We start from the raw sequence: 17,711 nt of genomic DNA, 5'->3' as shown, positions 1-17,711 counted from the left end.
TCTGCCAAAGCCCAATCTCTGAAAGAAACTCTGATATTCTTTTGCCAAGCAAGAAAAATTTGAAATTTTTAAGCACACATACACACACATACATATTATATATATATATATATATATATATATATATATATATATATAATAAGTATATTATATTTTTTATATAGTGGTACCAAACTCAGGACCTCTTCCTCGAAAGGCAGTATTTGTACCGCTGAGCTATATCTTCAACCCTACATTTCCTATCTTAATGATTCATTACCATTGATAAATTTAATTCAACAAATGAAAAAAAGTGTCAAACCTTCATGGTTGGGCTGGAGACCTAGCTCAGATGTGTAAGCATCTGCCTGGCAAGTGCTAGGGAGTGAGTTGAATCCCAGATTAAAAAAAAATCATGTTAACTGAGTCACCTGTGAACACTCTCCATAACTCTGTGACTTCTACTTATGATATCAAGGGAGAATTAGAGTCCAGAAAATACCAGCCCTGCTCATCACAAGAATAACATATATATAAACTTGATGCACATCTTTGCTAGGCTATATTTCAGTTGACCAGCCTACATTAAACCTATGATAATATATGTTGTATTACATATATTATTCTGTCACATATAATATGTGTTATATGTTACATATAGCATATATTTCTGTAATATGCTGTCCTACAACAAAGAGGAAATTTTATAGTCTCTTTGACATATATTGTTGACCATACAATAATGACATTTTCTAGACTGCTTCCATGGGAAATCATTGGTGTAAAATTAGATTTAGAATCTCAAGGCCTTGCCTGAAAACCGTTTGAGTCAGAAGATTAGAAATTCAAGAAAAAACTCACTGATCTCTTAAAGTACTATATTTCCTGAACTTTCCTTTGAAAAAACCTGAGACTCACATTGACCAGACAAAACGAGTTACTCTATTGTTCATTCTGATTACATATACTTTGTCATTGACTGGAGGTGGAGAGGAACAAAGGTCTATAAAAGAGAATCGATTTAAAATTAGTGCTCTTTATATGGGTTTTTTTTTTTTTTAAGTTGAGGGCAAAAAAATCATAGGACTGGTCAAGACAATCCTTATAATATTAGATCTTCTCCATTCTCCTTGCCTGTAAGCATTATTCCACTCTACATTCTGTTTAGAAGGTATGTCACATATTTCTTTTTTGTCTTAGAGTCTTTATTCATGAATAAACCAGGTATTACTCATTGAATGCTTTCATTTCCAGCTCTAAAAAGAAATAGACAGACAAAAGCCATGCTTTAGAATTTACTTTTTATAATATAGTAGGTCAAGCACTGATTCTGATCCACTGTGAGCCTTCAATTCCCCTTTAAACTGTGCACAGATACTGATCTTCTCTGTAAGCAACAACACAGTCTTTTGTTATGGACATCATTTTTGTCATGGACATCATTTTTTGAATACTCATGATTGGCCCTTTTAAGTCTGTGTGTGGTCAGGAAATATACTTTGCTTTCTCAGACCACATCAGTATTTTGCTTTCCATTTTACTTTTTCTCTCACACTCTGCCCACTTCTGACCCACCTGTTGACATTCTCAGTGAACAGTTTGCTGCAGCCCTTTTCTGTGGTCCATGCTCATCACTCCTCTTTGCCACAGCCTGATCATCTAGGCTTTCCCACCTTCCCTCCTGGCTTGTTAGCACTTGGGTGACTAATATTAGTGCTTCCTCAATAAATATAATTCATTAGCATTTCTAATCAATAATTCCTTTAGCTTTGTGGTGAACTTCTGGTTTTCACTATAACAATATCCTTTCAGAATGGGCTTCAGAAGTAATGTACTCAGTCATTTCTCAGAGGTTTTATCATAAAAATATGACATTAAGAAACTGATAAAGAGACGTATAATGCTAAAGAAATGCATAGCTCAGCAAAGGATGCTTCTACTGTGTTGTACGCTACCATTCACCATGACAACTACTACATTCTGTAAGAACACTGTTACAACTACTTGATATGTGGCATTAGTTTATGTATATAATGCTTAGACCAAGAAATTAAATATTTGGTTCTTTGATATTGAATTAAAATTTATAAGAAACTTTGAAAACATAAAATATAAATGACAAAGATTAGCATTCATTGATACATCTGTTACATTTATCATAAAATATATATTTAAGAATCAAACCATATATGATTCTATAAGATACCATCAAGCAAACTGCCATCAATACTTCATATTCAAATCTTCTACATTTTTAAATTAAAGATGATTATATAACACTTAGAAAATTTTAATTTTTCAAATATACTCAGAAAAATTCTAAGAACTACCCTCTGTTGGGAGCCTGCCGTATTACCCATGAGAATATAGCCACAAGATGGCGTCCGCCTACCGCCTCGCTGCTCCCCCACCCATCGTGTGCCAAAGATGGCGCACACATCCTGCTTCCTGGTTCTTGCTCGGCTTACTGTCCCCGCCATATATGGTAATGATTGATTGCTTCCTTGTTGCCGCCCAATCGCCTGTCCCCACGTGTAATCCCATGATTGGATAACATTAGCTATATAAGCCCAAGTATAGGAAGTGCCCGACGCACAACACGTAGGAAGCCGTGAAGGACGGACGTGTATTGAGGTTGTAGCCCAGTCAATAAAGGAGCCTGCAGAGACAAAGTGTTTGTGTGCCTCATTCTGCGGGACAGACGCGGCGCCGGACAGCTGTTGGCCCGTACGGGGACTCGAAACCATTCCCGTGCCTTCTGCGGCTCCTGTGACTGTGTTGAAAAACGGTACATACCTGCGGGTGAGCGGCGGCTTAACCCGGCCCTTGGTGGACGCACTTTAAGGGATCTACTGGTCGACCCCTTGCGGGGATCGACATTGCCCGAAAAAGAAGGGCAGGCCTCTGTTGGCTATTGTGCCTTGGGGCTCTTTAATTTTGTTAAGATGGGCAATGTTAACTGCGGCCCCCTCGCCTTATCGCTGTGGTTGTTGCTTAAGGTGCGAGGGATTAGGATAGATAAGCAAACGGTGCTGCAGTTTTTCGAATGTATCGATGGTTTGGCCCCATGGTTTCTGCCCACCGGATCCCTCACTTTACCCTCCTGGGAGAAGTTAGGATATGATATTCAGTTTGCTGAGGAACAAGGGATGGGTGTCGACCCTATGGTCCGCCCCATATGGGAGATGGTTCGGGCATGTCTTAAAGCCTCAAAGCATGGTAGGCACAGCTCAAGGGCTTAAGGAGGCGCGCCATGCTTTCGAGCGGGCGCGCTCAGAGAGTTCCAGAGGGGCCTCTGGGGCTGGTTCACCGGATCACTCCTCAGATTCGGAAGGGGAGGGCCCCCTGACAGGCCCAAAAGGGGAAGACGGTGGCAAGACATGCTCGCGCCATGATACAGGACAGGAGACTAATAAGCCCTCTAGAACCTTATGTAAAGGGTTGATGGAGAGCTTAGAGGAAGAGCTCGAGAGAGTGGAGAATGATATACAGGAAGTACATACCCCAGGCGGGACAAGACCAACCCCGTCTGCCCCTCCCTGGGAGCCACCCCAGGAAATGAGCGCACCTGGAGGCTGGGGGCCGCCCCCTCCCTTCCCTGCCACACTTCCGTCCTCCAGACGCCGCTCGTTTCATGGTCGCTTGTGGGATGTCCTGTGTAGGGGCCTTGCCTCATATGACATCCCCGGTTTCTATCCGGTCTTTCAAGACCAGGCCGGCGCGCCTTATTATCAGGCCCTGGACATGAAAGTGGTTAAGGGATTAAAAGAGGCAGTTTCTACCTATGGCCCCAACGCTCCGTTCACACAGGCTCTTTTGGATAATATATGAACCACCCCTTTGACACCCTCGGATTGGGCACAGCTTGCAAAGGCATGCCTGTCTCCAGGCCAATTCATGGACTGGAAGGCTTGGAATGACGAGTATTGTGGGGAGCAAGCCGAGAAGAATACTAGGGAGTGCAATGCTAGATGGAACAAGGATATGCTACTAGGTCAGGGAGCCCATGGGCAAGATCAAATCCGGCACCCTCAGGCAGTTTATGATCAAATTACCAAGTGCGCTATTGCCGCTTGGAAACAGCTTGCCAAGCCAGGCGAACATACCGCCTTTCTTACTAAGATTGTGCAAGGGATGACAGAGCCATTCTCTGACTTTGTGGCCAGGATGCTAGATGCCGCTGGCAAGGTCTTCCCCGACCTCAGTGTGGCACAGCCCCTGGTAAAGCAGCTAGTCTTTGAGCAGTGTACTAAGGACTGCCGTGCAGTCATTACACCACATAAAAACAAGAGTTTAGAAACCTGGACCAAATTATGTAGAGAAGTGGGGGGACCACTCTCTAATTCAGGTCTTGCAGCCCTGGTGGGCGCTTCAATTAATGTGGCCCTCGGCTCCCGCCCTCCAGCAACACAACAGCAGATGCAAAAGAGTAAAAAATATTTTGAGTGTGGCCAGCCGGGACATGTCAGGAGGTTCTGCCCAAACAAAGAAGGTAAAGGTACCACTTCTCAACAATATGGGACATCTGATGTGGGACAAGCGGGCCTTTGCCAATGGTGCCACAAGGGCCATCATGCTGCTAAGGACTGCCGCTCCGTTTTTGATAAGGAGGGCAATTCTCTGACTGGCCGTAAAGACTCACAGCCAAAAAACGGCCAGAGGGGGCCCTCCTACAAGGTGGGCCCCCTTTCCCCCAGCAGCCCCTTTCCGGGAGTGAACAGCCAGTCAGGGCTACCCCAGGGTCAGCAGGAGTGGACCTCTGTGCCGCCTCCAGACTCATACTAACACCTGAAATGGGAGTCCAATTGATAGAAACTTCATTTAAGGGGCCCTTACCACCAAAGACTGTCGGCCTCCTGCTGGGACGCTCCTCGGTTGCCCTCTGCGGTCTTACGGTTGTGCCCGGTGTTATTGACTCTGATTTTCTGGGTACAGTTAAAATCATGGTGCAGTCTTTACAGGGGACACTGATCATCAATAAAGGAGATAAGATAGCTCAGTTACTCATCCTACCTAGCCTGCATGATCAATTTCCTGCCAAGCAGCATTCTCGGGGTGATCAGGGTTTCGGGTCCACGGGTAAAAACTTCGTTGGCCTCCATATGACCTTGCAGGAACGGCCTATGTTGCTCCTCTCGGTCAATGGTAAGAAAATTAAAGGGTTATTAGATACCGGCGCTGACCGTTCCATCATCTCTCATAAAGACTGGCCGGCCTCTTGGCCGCTTAATGTGGTAGAACAGACTCTCCAGGGATTGGGATTCGTGCATTCACCCAGTGTGAGTGTGCAATCCCTTCCCTGGCAGGATGAGGAAGGACATGCTGGTACATTTCAGCCTTATGTCCTCAACCTTCCGGTGACCCTATGGGGCAGAGATATATTAGTTCAGATGGACATCACCCTGAATACGGGATGTTCCGAGGTGGCTCAAAACATGATGAAACGGATGGGCTATACCCCTGGCAAAGGCTTGGGCATCAAATTGCAAGGAAATACCTCTCCTGTGCCTGCCGTCACTAAGAGGGACAGGAAAGGACTGGGTTTTTCTTAGGGGCCGCTGTAATGCCTCTCGCACCCACCCCTATAAAACTGACATGGAAATCGGATACCCCGGTTTGGGTGACACAGTGGCCCCTACCAGTAGAAAAGATAGAGGCAGCATCTCAATTAATACAAGAGCAACTGCAGCTGGGGCACATTCAGCCGTCTACTTCACCTTGGAATACCCCTATCTTTGGGAAGGACATCATTACAGGACAATGGAATGGCCCGGACCCAGTGCTCAGCTGGACCCGAGGTGCGGTTTGTGTCTTCCCACAGAAACCAGGGAAGGAGCCGGTGTGGATTCCAGAACGACTGGTGAGGATCTCCAACGTGCTACGGTCAGTGGAACCCCAGATACCTGAAGATGACCCCGGCATGGAAAATTGATCGCTTCCCCAGACGCGAGGTAACCAAGATTTGGAGGACCCATTTGGTATCGCCCGCCGCAGGTGTCCAGGGAGCCCCTATTAATACCAGGTTCCCCAAACAAAGCTACAGCATATACTTCTGCACACTATTGCTTGCCGCCGCTGCTGGCATGGCTGGTGCAGAGGACACCCAATATCTCTGGGGTCTTTGGCATCATCCTCCTACCCTGGCCCCCTTTTCCGCAGCATCTCCTGCATCACCCACGGTGTACACTATTAATCAAACTGTCTTAGACCTTCCCCCTAAACATGTTTCACACACCCGTTGTGAGTTCAATATGTCCTTCCCTCTTACCCCTGACACGATTATACTGTCATATGCAAATTTGTCTATTACCCTGGAGAGGTCCAACTTAACCCTACCATTGCTGGAATTTGTGAATTGGACGCGCATGGAATGCGAGGACACAGCCAGAATAAATTCCTCAGATGGGTTAAAGTCCCCAAAAACATGCCTGACCCTTAATCAGGCACGATGGCCCATCTTGCCCGACTGTAGTAAGGACTTCCAGGCCCCGAGGCACCCACTCTTCGAATCCTGCGATACAAACATCCCTAGAATAACCAGACTGGCAGAGCTCTTTTGGTGCCACTGTGTCCCAGTTATCCACCTTTATCTTATAACCCGTGAGGGATGGTGGCTCTGGACCACCCACCCTAGAAAAGAGGGTAATTTAACTAAGCTTCAGAATTATTCAGTGGGGGCCGCTTGGATGGCTACGGGGTATTGTAATGAACCTCAACCTGATCCCACTAGACGCACCTCCTCCATCTTTGCGCAACATCAACTTTGCAATGCGATGGGGGCATGTTTGGACCTTCGCCCCTTCACAACACTTAATCAGACGCTGTCCAATACCTCCACTGTTAACGTGACAGGCGCGTCAAATGGGACCCATCCACTCAACACAGAGGTCTGTGTAGACCCCCCGTTTGTCTTTGTGCTTTCTCATCAGCACACCTTCCATTGTAATTCATCCGATAGCAATGAGACCTCTTGCTCACTTTCTAATTGTTGGACTGGTTACCCGGCCTTCGCCATTCTAGCATATCGTCCAAGCTATCTTTGGGTTCCCCTCCAAGCCCAGGACAATCTCCTCATTGCCAACCAGAACAAAAGGAGGGATAAAAGATTGGTTGTGGCAGGCAGCGGGGGTGGTCTCTTCTCTGTTTGTCCCTGCAGTGGGACAGGCTGTTTTGCAGGCATGGACCTCCGAGCAGCTCGCGCTGACCATGGATGCAGTCAATCGGCTGAGCAACGCCACACAAGAGACCATCAAGGCTCAAAGGCAACAGATTGAGCTTAACAGCCAGGCTATACTTCGGCTACAAGAAGAGATCCAGCTCATCGGGCAGGAGATTGATGCATTGTGGCAGGTTGCCACTCAACTCTGTGATCAGAGGTGGCTGCCTTTCCGTGTCTGCATCACCCCTGTTCGCACCAACCTGACTGAAACTACAAAGACTATGACTAAATGGCTGCAGGACACTTGTTTGCCAAAATTTCACAACCTGTCAATGATTGTTAGTCAGGAATTAGACGAAATAGAAAAAATTCAGTTGAACCCGGTTAGATTTGATTTGTCTACCCTGAGTGATGTTCTAAAAGGTTTATGGAATCATATCACCTCTTGGTTCTCCTGGCCCAATTTGACTACCTGGATTTTTATTGCTGTTGCTATCCTGGTTGGATCAGTGGTTGTTAAATGCTTGCTTGATCGCTTGATGCAGACTCAACAACAAGTCAGATATACAGCCATGGCGGCTATGCAGCTGTCGGAGGCTGGCCCATCTGGTGGTCGGGCGGCTGCATATCTCCTTCATGTTGCAGAGCATCAGTAATAAGGATGCTGAATGGGCGAGCCGAAGATGGGTAAGATCAAGGTACCCCACCTTGCTCAACCTAAGACAGGCCCCGTTCCATTAAGACAGAGAGAGGTACCAAGGTGCGAGACCAGATGGTACTGCATGGCATTCTACCCTTGGGGTTTTTGAAGAGAGATGTCAGGCTATGTCTGTATGCATCTAGGTTTCATCCGAATTACCCTAGCCCTGCGCAAAAGGATGAGGCTTGGAGGTCCCTTCCGATGCAGGGGTGGCCAACCTGTGCCGGGGGATGACCTCAGAGCCATGCACAGCGGGGTACAGACCTCTGTAGTCACTTGGAAGGTCTCGCTGTCCTTCCTTGTAAATAAGAAAGGGGGAGATGTTGGGAGCCTGCCGTATTACCCATGAGAATATAGCCACAAGATGGTGTCTGCCTACCGCCTCGCTGCTCCCCCGCCCATCGTGTGCCCAAGATGGCGCACACATCCTGCTTCCTGGTTCTTGCTCGGCTTACTGTCCCCGCCATATATGGTAATGATTGATTGCGTCCTTGTTGCCGCCCAATCGCCTGTCCCCACGTGTAATCCCATGATTGGATAACATTAGCTATATAAGCCCAAGTATAGGAAGTGCCCGACGCACAACACGTAGGAAGCCGTGAAGGACGGACGTGTATTGAGGTTGTAGCCCAGTCAATAAAGGAGCCTGCAGAGACAAAGTGTTCATGTGCCTCATTCTGCGGGACAGATGCAGCGCCGGACAACCCTCCATGTAAAAAGTAGTTGCCTAATCTATTTGGAACAAATGGAGTCCTTACTTGTGTTCTGAGGCAGCAGGCAAACCCTGTGGTGGTTGGACATCCTGTGTTGGTGACACTTTCCAATCATAACCACTTCCTGTTCACACGAAGAATATGAGAAAGAGGAAGTGACAGTCAACTTTCATTGTTTTGTTGACTCATAGTGTTTCATTTAATGTTAAACACATGATTTCACTTTTATGACCAAAATAACAATAGCACTTTTTTCTGAAAGTCAGGTATATGTGCTCAGTAGCAGATTTTAGCAATTTCCAACACAGTCACTTGGGATAATTCACAGTTCTAAGCCATGCTCTAGGAAAACATTTCCTGCAGTAGTTGCAGGATTTATTCCTAATCTAGGTTGGATAATAATTTTGCTTATTACTGTAGGAACCTTAAATTCTGCTACAAACTTTAAGACCGCCATGAGCAATATACTTTCAGGAACACTGAATACATTATATGGAAACTGCATATCAGACATCAACATACTCTTAAAGGAAACTTTCAACATGATGGATCAGGTCTCAAGAGACTTAGCACCCTAACCTGAACTTCTAGCCTACTTTCTTGGCAAATGAAGAAGCACTCTGTTGCTTACTTCCTTAACAAATGCAAAAGCATTCTTTTATTTCATGACATTGAAATTGTTCAAAATTGTACTTTATTTCTCTGGGAAAAAAACATGCTAAATTCAGGGAATAAACACATTCACAAAGTGTCCTAAATACTTTGGAACTGATCCATCATGCGCATTCTCAATTCTTCTGACATTGAGATCACCACCTTCTTCCTGATTGGAATCCCGGGTCTGGAACATGTTCAGGGATGGCTCTCCTTTCCCATTTGCCTCATGTACCTGGTGGCCATCCTGGGAAACTGCGCCATCCTGCTTGTGATTGGGACTGAACTCTCACTCTACACACCAATGTTCTATTTCCTTTCTATGTTGGCTGTTTCTGACCTAGGTCTGTCCCTTTGTTCCCTCCCTACTATGCTGCGGATTTTTGTGTTCAATGCCACAGGAATCTCCCCAAATGCCTGCATTGCACAAGAGTTTTTATCCACGGATTCACATATATGGAGTCCTCAGTGCGCCAAGTCATGTCTTTGACCGATTTTTGGCAATACGCAACCCTTTGAGATACAACTCTATTGTCACTAGCACAAGGGTAGCCAAACAGGGCTGGTGTTTCTCATCAAAAGCATACTCCTAATGCTCCCATTTCCTTTCACTCTAAGAAGATTAACATACTGCAAGAAAAGTCGACTTTCTCACTCTATTTCCTTCATCAGGATGTCATGAAATTGGCCTGTTCTGACAACACAGTCAACTTTTTCTATGGTTTCTTTGTTGCCCTGTGCATGATGTCAGACAGTGTATTCATTGCTGTGTCCTATGTGTTCATCCTGAAGACAGTGATGGGAACTGGATCCCATAAGGAGAGGCTCAAAGCTTTCAACACCTGCGCCTCCCCACATCTGTGCTGTCCTCATCTTCTATGTGCCATTCATTGCTTTAGCATCCATGCACCGCTTTGGCAAGCACAAGTCTCCACTGGCCATGATCCTCATTGCTGACATATTCTTGCTAGTGCCACCTCTGATGAACCCCATTATGTACTGTGTGAAAACAAGGGAAATTCGGCAAAAAGTTCTGGGGAAACTGGGTCTAAAGTAGGCCTATTGGGGAAAAAATATAAGGTCGGTTCAACCAAGCTATCAGGGAAGAAAACAACACCTGTCTAAACAACTGTTATCAATTATTCATTATCTTCCTTAGTCATCTTTATTTTCAGTGCAACCTGTGGTCAAGGTACATAATTTCCGGTTCTGAAAACCTAGAACTGGCATGAGTATCGATAGGAACAATTATGTGCATCGTGAATGAAGTCATTGCTAAGGACATTTTGGTTTACAACAAAAAGTTAAATATTGTACATGTGGAAATAGGTCCTACCCCTGATAATGAGTAACAGAGAAGTGGAAGGTTAAAATGTGTAATGACAATTTTCTTTCTGAGCTTTGCTGTAGCTTTTGGGGGATACCAGTTAACTTTTTACAAATTTCTGATTTTCTATCACAGTAAAAGTCCAACATCAAGTAAGAGTGGTTAGTAATTGTCTCCTTTGCTTTTTCCTTAGTAATCAAATAGAAATGAACAGGATTTATTTTACCTCTTAAAGCTTTTGTACTCTTGAATTTTGATAATGAACTTTGTGACATTTTTTAATAAAATATTATTTTTATTTAAAATATTTAAGAGATGCAAGAAGTAGTATCTACTATATGGAAAAGGAGGGATTGTTGTGTTATGAGTAACAAGTAGGGAAGACAATGACTTCTGTACAATATAGGAAATGCTAATCTTGATTATGTGCTGTAAAACGTTGGCTATAAATTAATAGTTTTGTAATTGGAGTATTGAGCATTTTGACTATGATATAGTCAATTGCACTAAACAAGCTAGAAATAAAATTAACATTTTAAAAACATATAGTATGTGTATGCATGTATGACTCCATATTTTTAAAAGATAAACATCTAATGACGATTGGGTTTCTCAAATGAGGATTTATAAAATTCCTTTCTTTATGATTTGTCTTTTATTTATGACCATTTATTACTAGACAAAGTTTAAGTAGTGTTCAGAATAAGCCAATCCTTAGCATTTTGTATGTGAGTTGAAGAAAAACTATTACTAATAATTCTGAATATTTTACTGCTTGCATAAGTTGGACAATTAATATTATTTCTGTTACAAAGAACAATTTTGAAAAAGTTTTTCTCTTTTGACTAAATAATCGCATATTTTACATTCCCAGATGAATTCAAATACATTTTTCAAGAGCTTATGCTAAGTAGATAACCATCTAACAAGGGCATGTAGGATTGAACTTGATTGCCTCTTCTTTCTTCTTTCTTAATGCATCAAAATATTTTATTATAGTACTTAGTTCAAGTCTGTTCTTCCTGATTTTTTCTTGTTCTCAACGTTTCCAAAAAAATTTGTACAATCTAAAATTATTAGCATACCACTAGTACTTCCACAGTGCTTATAAACTGACATGTGGCTAGTAGACTGACACATTTCTTAACTTGTTTGAGGGAGACAGGTGGATCAGAACCCCCAAAAACCTAACTTTGACAGCTTTAAATGTGATAATAAATTACAAGGGCAATGAGCATCTAGAATAATAGGAAATACTACTGCCCAAATCATGAGGAGTAATTAGTAATTTTAAAGCAATTGTCCTTCAAAAAATGATTCATTTACTATTAAATCAATGAACACGCAAGCATCAGCATAAAATATATGAGAAACATGGTTTATGCTTCTTTTTTTTTGTTCACCCAAATTCAAAAATTCAATTCTGATTCAGGCAGAAATGACAAAGTCATAAAATGACAATAAATTTTGCATCTGGATCAGATAGTTGAGTATGATAATAAAATTTAGTCCTTGTAGAATTATGACACATATTTCTCATTAAGTTTCTCATTAAGTTTGGAATAACATTTTGGGCACTTGTCAAAATAATTACAATGTAATGGAGTATATGGGATAAAAATAAATAAAAATATATAATCAATATAATCATAAAATTTATTAAACAGATGTAGAATTGTATAATTTGTTCAATAAGTTAATGAGCATAGCAGGGATAAATAAAATATGCACTTCAATGCACCATATATGTGAAAATTTAACATAATTAAGAAATATATGAGCACATTAGACAAAAAAAATCCACTAGTCAAATAAAAATTTTAGAAAGAATAACGTATTTAAAATATTGGTTTAATATTTTATCACACAAATAACTGAATTAAAATAATAACTGAGTACAAAGATAGCTGTCAATTTTACTTAATTGCAAGACACAAGTAGTCTTTGGATAGGAACATTTTCCTAAGGAATTAACAATAGAAAAGTGTGTTAAAATTCAGTTAACTATATACATAATATTTACGTAGTTGTAACTTGAAAATTAATAAGATATATTCAGCATTTACAAGACACCAAACATTGAGCTGTTTACTTCTCTTAACACTAACTTTCTCAAGAGCACAGAAAATAGATTTTATTATCTACTCTAATTCTGTATGTTAGAATAGTAAAGTTTTCCAAAGCATTTAACAAGTTCCCAAATATATAGAGTTGCACAGTTTTCAGAGATGGAATCTAACCCCAGACCATATGATGCTTAGTCCTACAATTCAGGCAATATTAGATTCAAAATTATTTTCCTTTCTTCCAAATTTAATAATTTATATTTACAGGAATTTAAGAATATAATCAGTGGTGTTATCAAATATATACTTATACAAATGTATATCAAGTTACTGAAATGTTAAATAGTAGCAAATAGAACTATAAAGTATGATGAAATATTATTCAACACATTTATTTCACCCATACAACTCAACATTAACAATTAAGAAATATTTACTAGGTAATATATTCTATAAGTATTAAGCAGAGTACAAAAGATAGGTCTTATTTTAAGCATCTGATAGAGGTGGAGAGAACAAATAAATTACTACATACACTGAGTAAAGTGTGGTAAATTGAAGCACATATAAAAAGAAGATAAATTATGCATTTTGAAGGAGAATTAAAAGTTTCCTTCAGAAAGTGAAGTCTAATATAAAATGATTTTATAGAATCTATTAAGAGTCACAAAATAAGCAAAATATACATGTAATTATACAGTTCTCTTAACTGAAATATATGTACACATTTGTGTCTATGCATTCACATAGTAAAGTATGATCAAGTGCAACAAAAATTTTTAAAAGAACAAGTCATACATAATACTCCATCACCAATGTTGTGAGCAATCTATATGTTTTTAATAATTTTCTATACGTATTCATGTATTCACAAATTTTTATTATATATATATATATATATATATAATATGACATATATTAAATATGACATAATATGACATAATATATATTAAATATGACATATATTAAATATGACATAATGAGAAAAACTCAAATACATTAAACATATGATTAGAAACTACAAGAAAGTACAAATTCTTATCCTATTTACAATTTCTATCATAGAGACAAAGCACATCTATAAAAATGTTCCTTATATGTAACATGGAGGTTACATGTTAAGAAAGTTATAAAAAGTTGTATTTGGGGAAATAGAAAAATAACACATGTAAGGAAGTTTGCTTCAGGTACCGATCATCATAAAAGTAGGACAGTCACACTCTCCCACAAGCAATCATCTAAAACTCCTAAAATTTAGAATTTTTTATACATTAAGAAGGCCATACAGTCTTGGAAACGTTACTTTGTATTCAAACACAACGGTTTTTCTGAAGTATAATGTGTGAACATTCCCATGATGTAGAATAAGTAGTGACCACGATTATATTCACATGAGCTCATTTCATAGTTATTTGGCCAGTTAACTTTGACTGTAAGAAAAATACTAAAGAATAGTTTTTCCTAAGTGCTCTTAAATTTCTGAACTGTTAATAAGGAATAATAGGTCTATATTAAAAAGAACTTCTAAGGTCTTCAACTACAAATGCATTAGATATTCGTAAGAACTGATGCAGACATGGTCTGATGCTTAGATGAGACCCTGATGAGAGACAGCAGCTCCATCTGGGTAAGAGTCTCTGCCACTGTGTGATGCTGTCTCTGGAAGTCTCATTCTCAGCCCACATTCCATCCTCAGATAATGCCAAGGAACTTTCTCCAGCACTTCTGAATGCCCAACTCTTTGACAGTCTGCTCTGACCTATTCCACTCCTCAAATTTTTATCCAAAGTCATGTCATAAATAATTTGTAGTTTTATCCTGGGATTATTAACAGGATATCAGTCTAAAAAAAGATCCTCCCTTAATCCTTTTTCTGCAGAAAGTGTCTAGATATGAGATGTGCCTTAGACTGAAACTTTTGAATAATACTCATATTTTCTTATTTTGGGCTTTGTTTTGTTTTGTTTTCCCTTAAAGAGAACAGAGCCAAAGAGATATTTATTTGGAAGCAATATGAGAAGTTAAAGTTGAAATACAAAACACTAAAAAGTGATATAATGAATTGCAAAGACTTCCCCAAAAGTGCACAAAATAAAAAAAAAAATTCTTTTGGTAGTAGTGTTTGGCAGGGAAATTGTAAAACTGAAATTATTTCGTACTACACTGCTTATTATATTGATCTATGCATTGGTTTTCTCAATTTAAAATAATGATCTCCTCCACCCAATTTGAGATGTTTGTATAATACCAATGACATATGTCAAGGAAGAATTATTTAATTATGAATAGTAGGTGATTGCTGTTGGTAATTATTTGATAAAATAATGTGGTAATTTTAGCAGAACACAATCACAAAACCATCAGTGTTGCACCAGAACAATGCAGATTAATAAATACCTGGTGCAAACAAAACAGTTTGGGCCTGGTCATGTTTCTATCTACCAAGGAGTACGAGACTTATGGGGAGGGTCGCTCAAATCAGAACACCTACTAAATGCACTGTGTTCAGGCATCAGTTATCCCGAGTATAAATAACATCTCACAAATATATGTGGAAGAAAAATGCAGAATTACCCCTAGCATCATATCAATTCTGTATCTGAGATTACATCTTCACAAATTAAATACTCTTAATAAAGATTGTGTTAAGGTTTCTGAACAGCATCAAAGTCACCCGGAAAGTCTACATTAACAAGTACAATGGGAGTGGGTGCAGCCAACAGGGAGGTGCAAACCAGCAGGTGTGTTTGACAAATGATCCAGTTCTAAAGCCAAGTCAGACCTGAAAACAATCGAGTCAGACATAATCTGTTTCTGCTCCTCTAGATGGTTTTTCAATGCTATTGAAATAACTAGAACCTATTATTTCTCCATCTTACACTTTGCAGTCAGAATGAACTATGGAATTAAAATCAGAAATATATTAGAATATGTAAATAATGAAAAAACAACAAAAGGTGAGACGAACATCTATAATGGACCTATTGGAAGCATATAAAACAGTAATTAGAACTTTAAAAGTATCACTGTTGCTACAAAAATGATTAAGATAGAATTACTGTCAGTACATCTCTCTAGAAATGACTCAAAGAATGAAAAACAGAGCACAGGATTTTCCAAGTTTCCAATTACAAATTTCTATCTGTGTGCCTTTCCACACACATATGACTTTCCCTTTACCAGATCAGGGAAAAATTTTCATTGTCTCCTAAGAAAAATAAAAATTTAATGTCAGGAAAAAACAAATCTTACTCAATTGAATATAAAAATAAAATTATTATAATTTGTGTCTTGTCAAAGAATTATTGCTTGAGCAGATATATTGTTCCAATGGATTAAAATGATTTTACTGTAGTTCATGTATTTGTTTTTAAAGTTTGCGAGACATGTAAGCAATTCGTTTGGTTTTGAACTATAATGTTTTTTAATCTCTTTCATATACTCAAGGAAAAGTTCTTCTCTTCTCACTCCTGTGATCCAGTTGGACCATCCTCAGTCCCCACAATGTCTGTGGAGGACACTGTCCCAAATTCCTTCCCTCCTTAACCATAATTTATGTGCTAGAAGTTATCCCCCTTCGCTTCCACCTTCTCCAGAGTCTTCTCACTTTGGTGCCCCTTAAACTTTTGAACTGGAGCAGCTGCATCATGGCCTGATGGATCACATTTATCTTCAAGCTGTAAATGATGGGGTTTAGCACAGGTGGTAACAGCAGATAAATATTGGCTAAAGTGCTACAGATCACTCTTGGAGTGGAACTGAAAAGGCGGTGGGCTAAAGACAGGCTGATCATTGGCACATAAAAACTGTAACTGCACAGATATGGCAGACACAAGTGCTGAGGGCTTTTTGTTGCTTCTTTGGGGTCACGATGTTTAGAGCAGTTCGAAGGATCAGGATATAGGAGAAAAGAATGAACAATAAGTCAGTGCCATTCAGGTAGAGCTGAAGAAACATCCCCCCAAAATTGGTGAGCCAAGCGTTGTAATACACGAATTTGATCACATCTGGGTGGTAGCAAAATGGGTGGGAAAGTTCGTGACCTCCATGGAAAGGCACACTGATCAAGGCCAGAACACAGGGGAAAAAGAAAACTACTTGCCGTAGGAACACAGTGAGTGCTATCACAAGGCTCATCATGTCTGTGAGGACAACAGCATACTGCAGAGCGTTACAGATGGCCATGAAGCGGTCAAAGGCCATGGCCACCAACACGGAGGACTCCAGGAAGGAAAAAGTGTGCACAAGGAACATTTGGATGAGACAAGCTTTAATACTAATTTCCGGGGCATGAAACCAAAGAACTCCAAGCACAGTGGGAAGGGTTGTGATGGTCAGACACAGGTCAACAACTGAGAGCATGGAGAGGAAATAGTACATGGGTTTGTGGAGACTCCGCTCTGTAACAATGATGACTAAGATCAGGCTGTTCCCTAAAAGGGCAACAGTGTAGAGGCAGCAGACCGAAATGCAGATCCAAACATGCATTAGTTCCAGCCCAGGGAAAGCAGTGAGGAGGAAGCTGGAGGAGGAGGATGTCGTGTTGTTGAAAATTAACATGGTGAGTGGAGGACACACCCTGAAAGCAAACACAATAATGGTAGTATTTTTCATTTGAGCTTTTTTGGGAATCATAGGCCTTTAATAAATACTTCCCAAATCACACAATTGTGTCTCCTTATTTAAAACTTTTGACCTAATCTCTATATGTAATTAGAGCTATCACATATGCTTATAGAGTCTTAGAATTTTCTTATTAGATTCTGTCCCATTTTGCTGCCTCTGGTTTAGGTATATTTCAAGTTCATAAGCATTGAATCTTCAGGCTCATTCAAACATTATATTTCAAACCAGTCTTGGCTTCAAAAAGAAATGTTTATAGAATTATATCACACAGATGCCCATATTCCAGCAAAATGGCTCTCACAATAACAAAATCATAGGGCTTTTGATGAGGTCTCCAAGCTATATATGTGAATCTGATCACATCTGGATGATCAAATAATGGAAAATAATGTAAAAAGCACATATGAGCCACTAAGCTGAGAGGGATATTATATCCAGAGGCACCCTTTTATCTGAATCGAAAACTATCATTTTTTAATAATAGGCA

General features: G+C 40.3%; 2 protein-coding genes and 1 pseudogene across 2 annotated transcripts; 1 reads left to right on the top strand and 2 right to left on the bottom strand.

The window, feature by feature from the left end:
- Positions 1-8,873: 8,873 nt before the first annotated feature.
- LOC111755531 (ubiquitin-fold modifier 1-like) lies at positions 8,874-9,095 on the bottom strand. The gene has a single exon (XM_063255669.1). It carries the CDS (start codon positions 9,093-9,095, stop codon positions 8,874-8,876), a length of 222 nt encoding a protein of 73 aa, XP_063111739.1.
- A 219-nt stretch (positions 9,096-9,314) lies between these two features.
- LOC100729435 (olfactory receptor 51A7-like) lies at positions 9,315-10,262 on the top strand (annotated as a pseudogene).
- Positions 10,263-16,151: 5,889 nt separating this feature from the next.
- On the bottom strand, positions 16,152-17,176 carry LOC100727558 (olfactory receptor 51T1-like). The gene is given in 2 exon segments (XM_063255622.1): positions 16,152-16,405; positions 16,408-17,176. Coding segments are annotated over 2 exon segments (1,005 nt in total). The 5' UTR covers positions 17,159-17,176.
- Positions 17,177-17,711: the final 535 nt, after the last annotated feature.

Source organism: Cavia porcellus, unplaced genomic scaffold, assembly GCF_034190915.1.
Source record: "Cavia porcellus strain 051 isolate PalLab524CR breed Dunkin Hartley unplaced genomic scaffold, mCavPor4.1 scaffold_9, whole genome shotgun sequence".
Taxonomy (NCBI): domain Eukaryota; kingdom Metazoa; phylum Chordata; class Mammalia; order Rodentia; family Caviidae; genus Cavia; species Cavia porcellus.
This window is presented reverse-complemented; position numbering and strand designations above follow the sequence as displayed.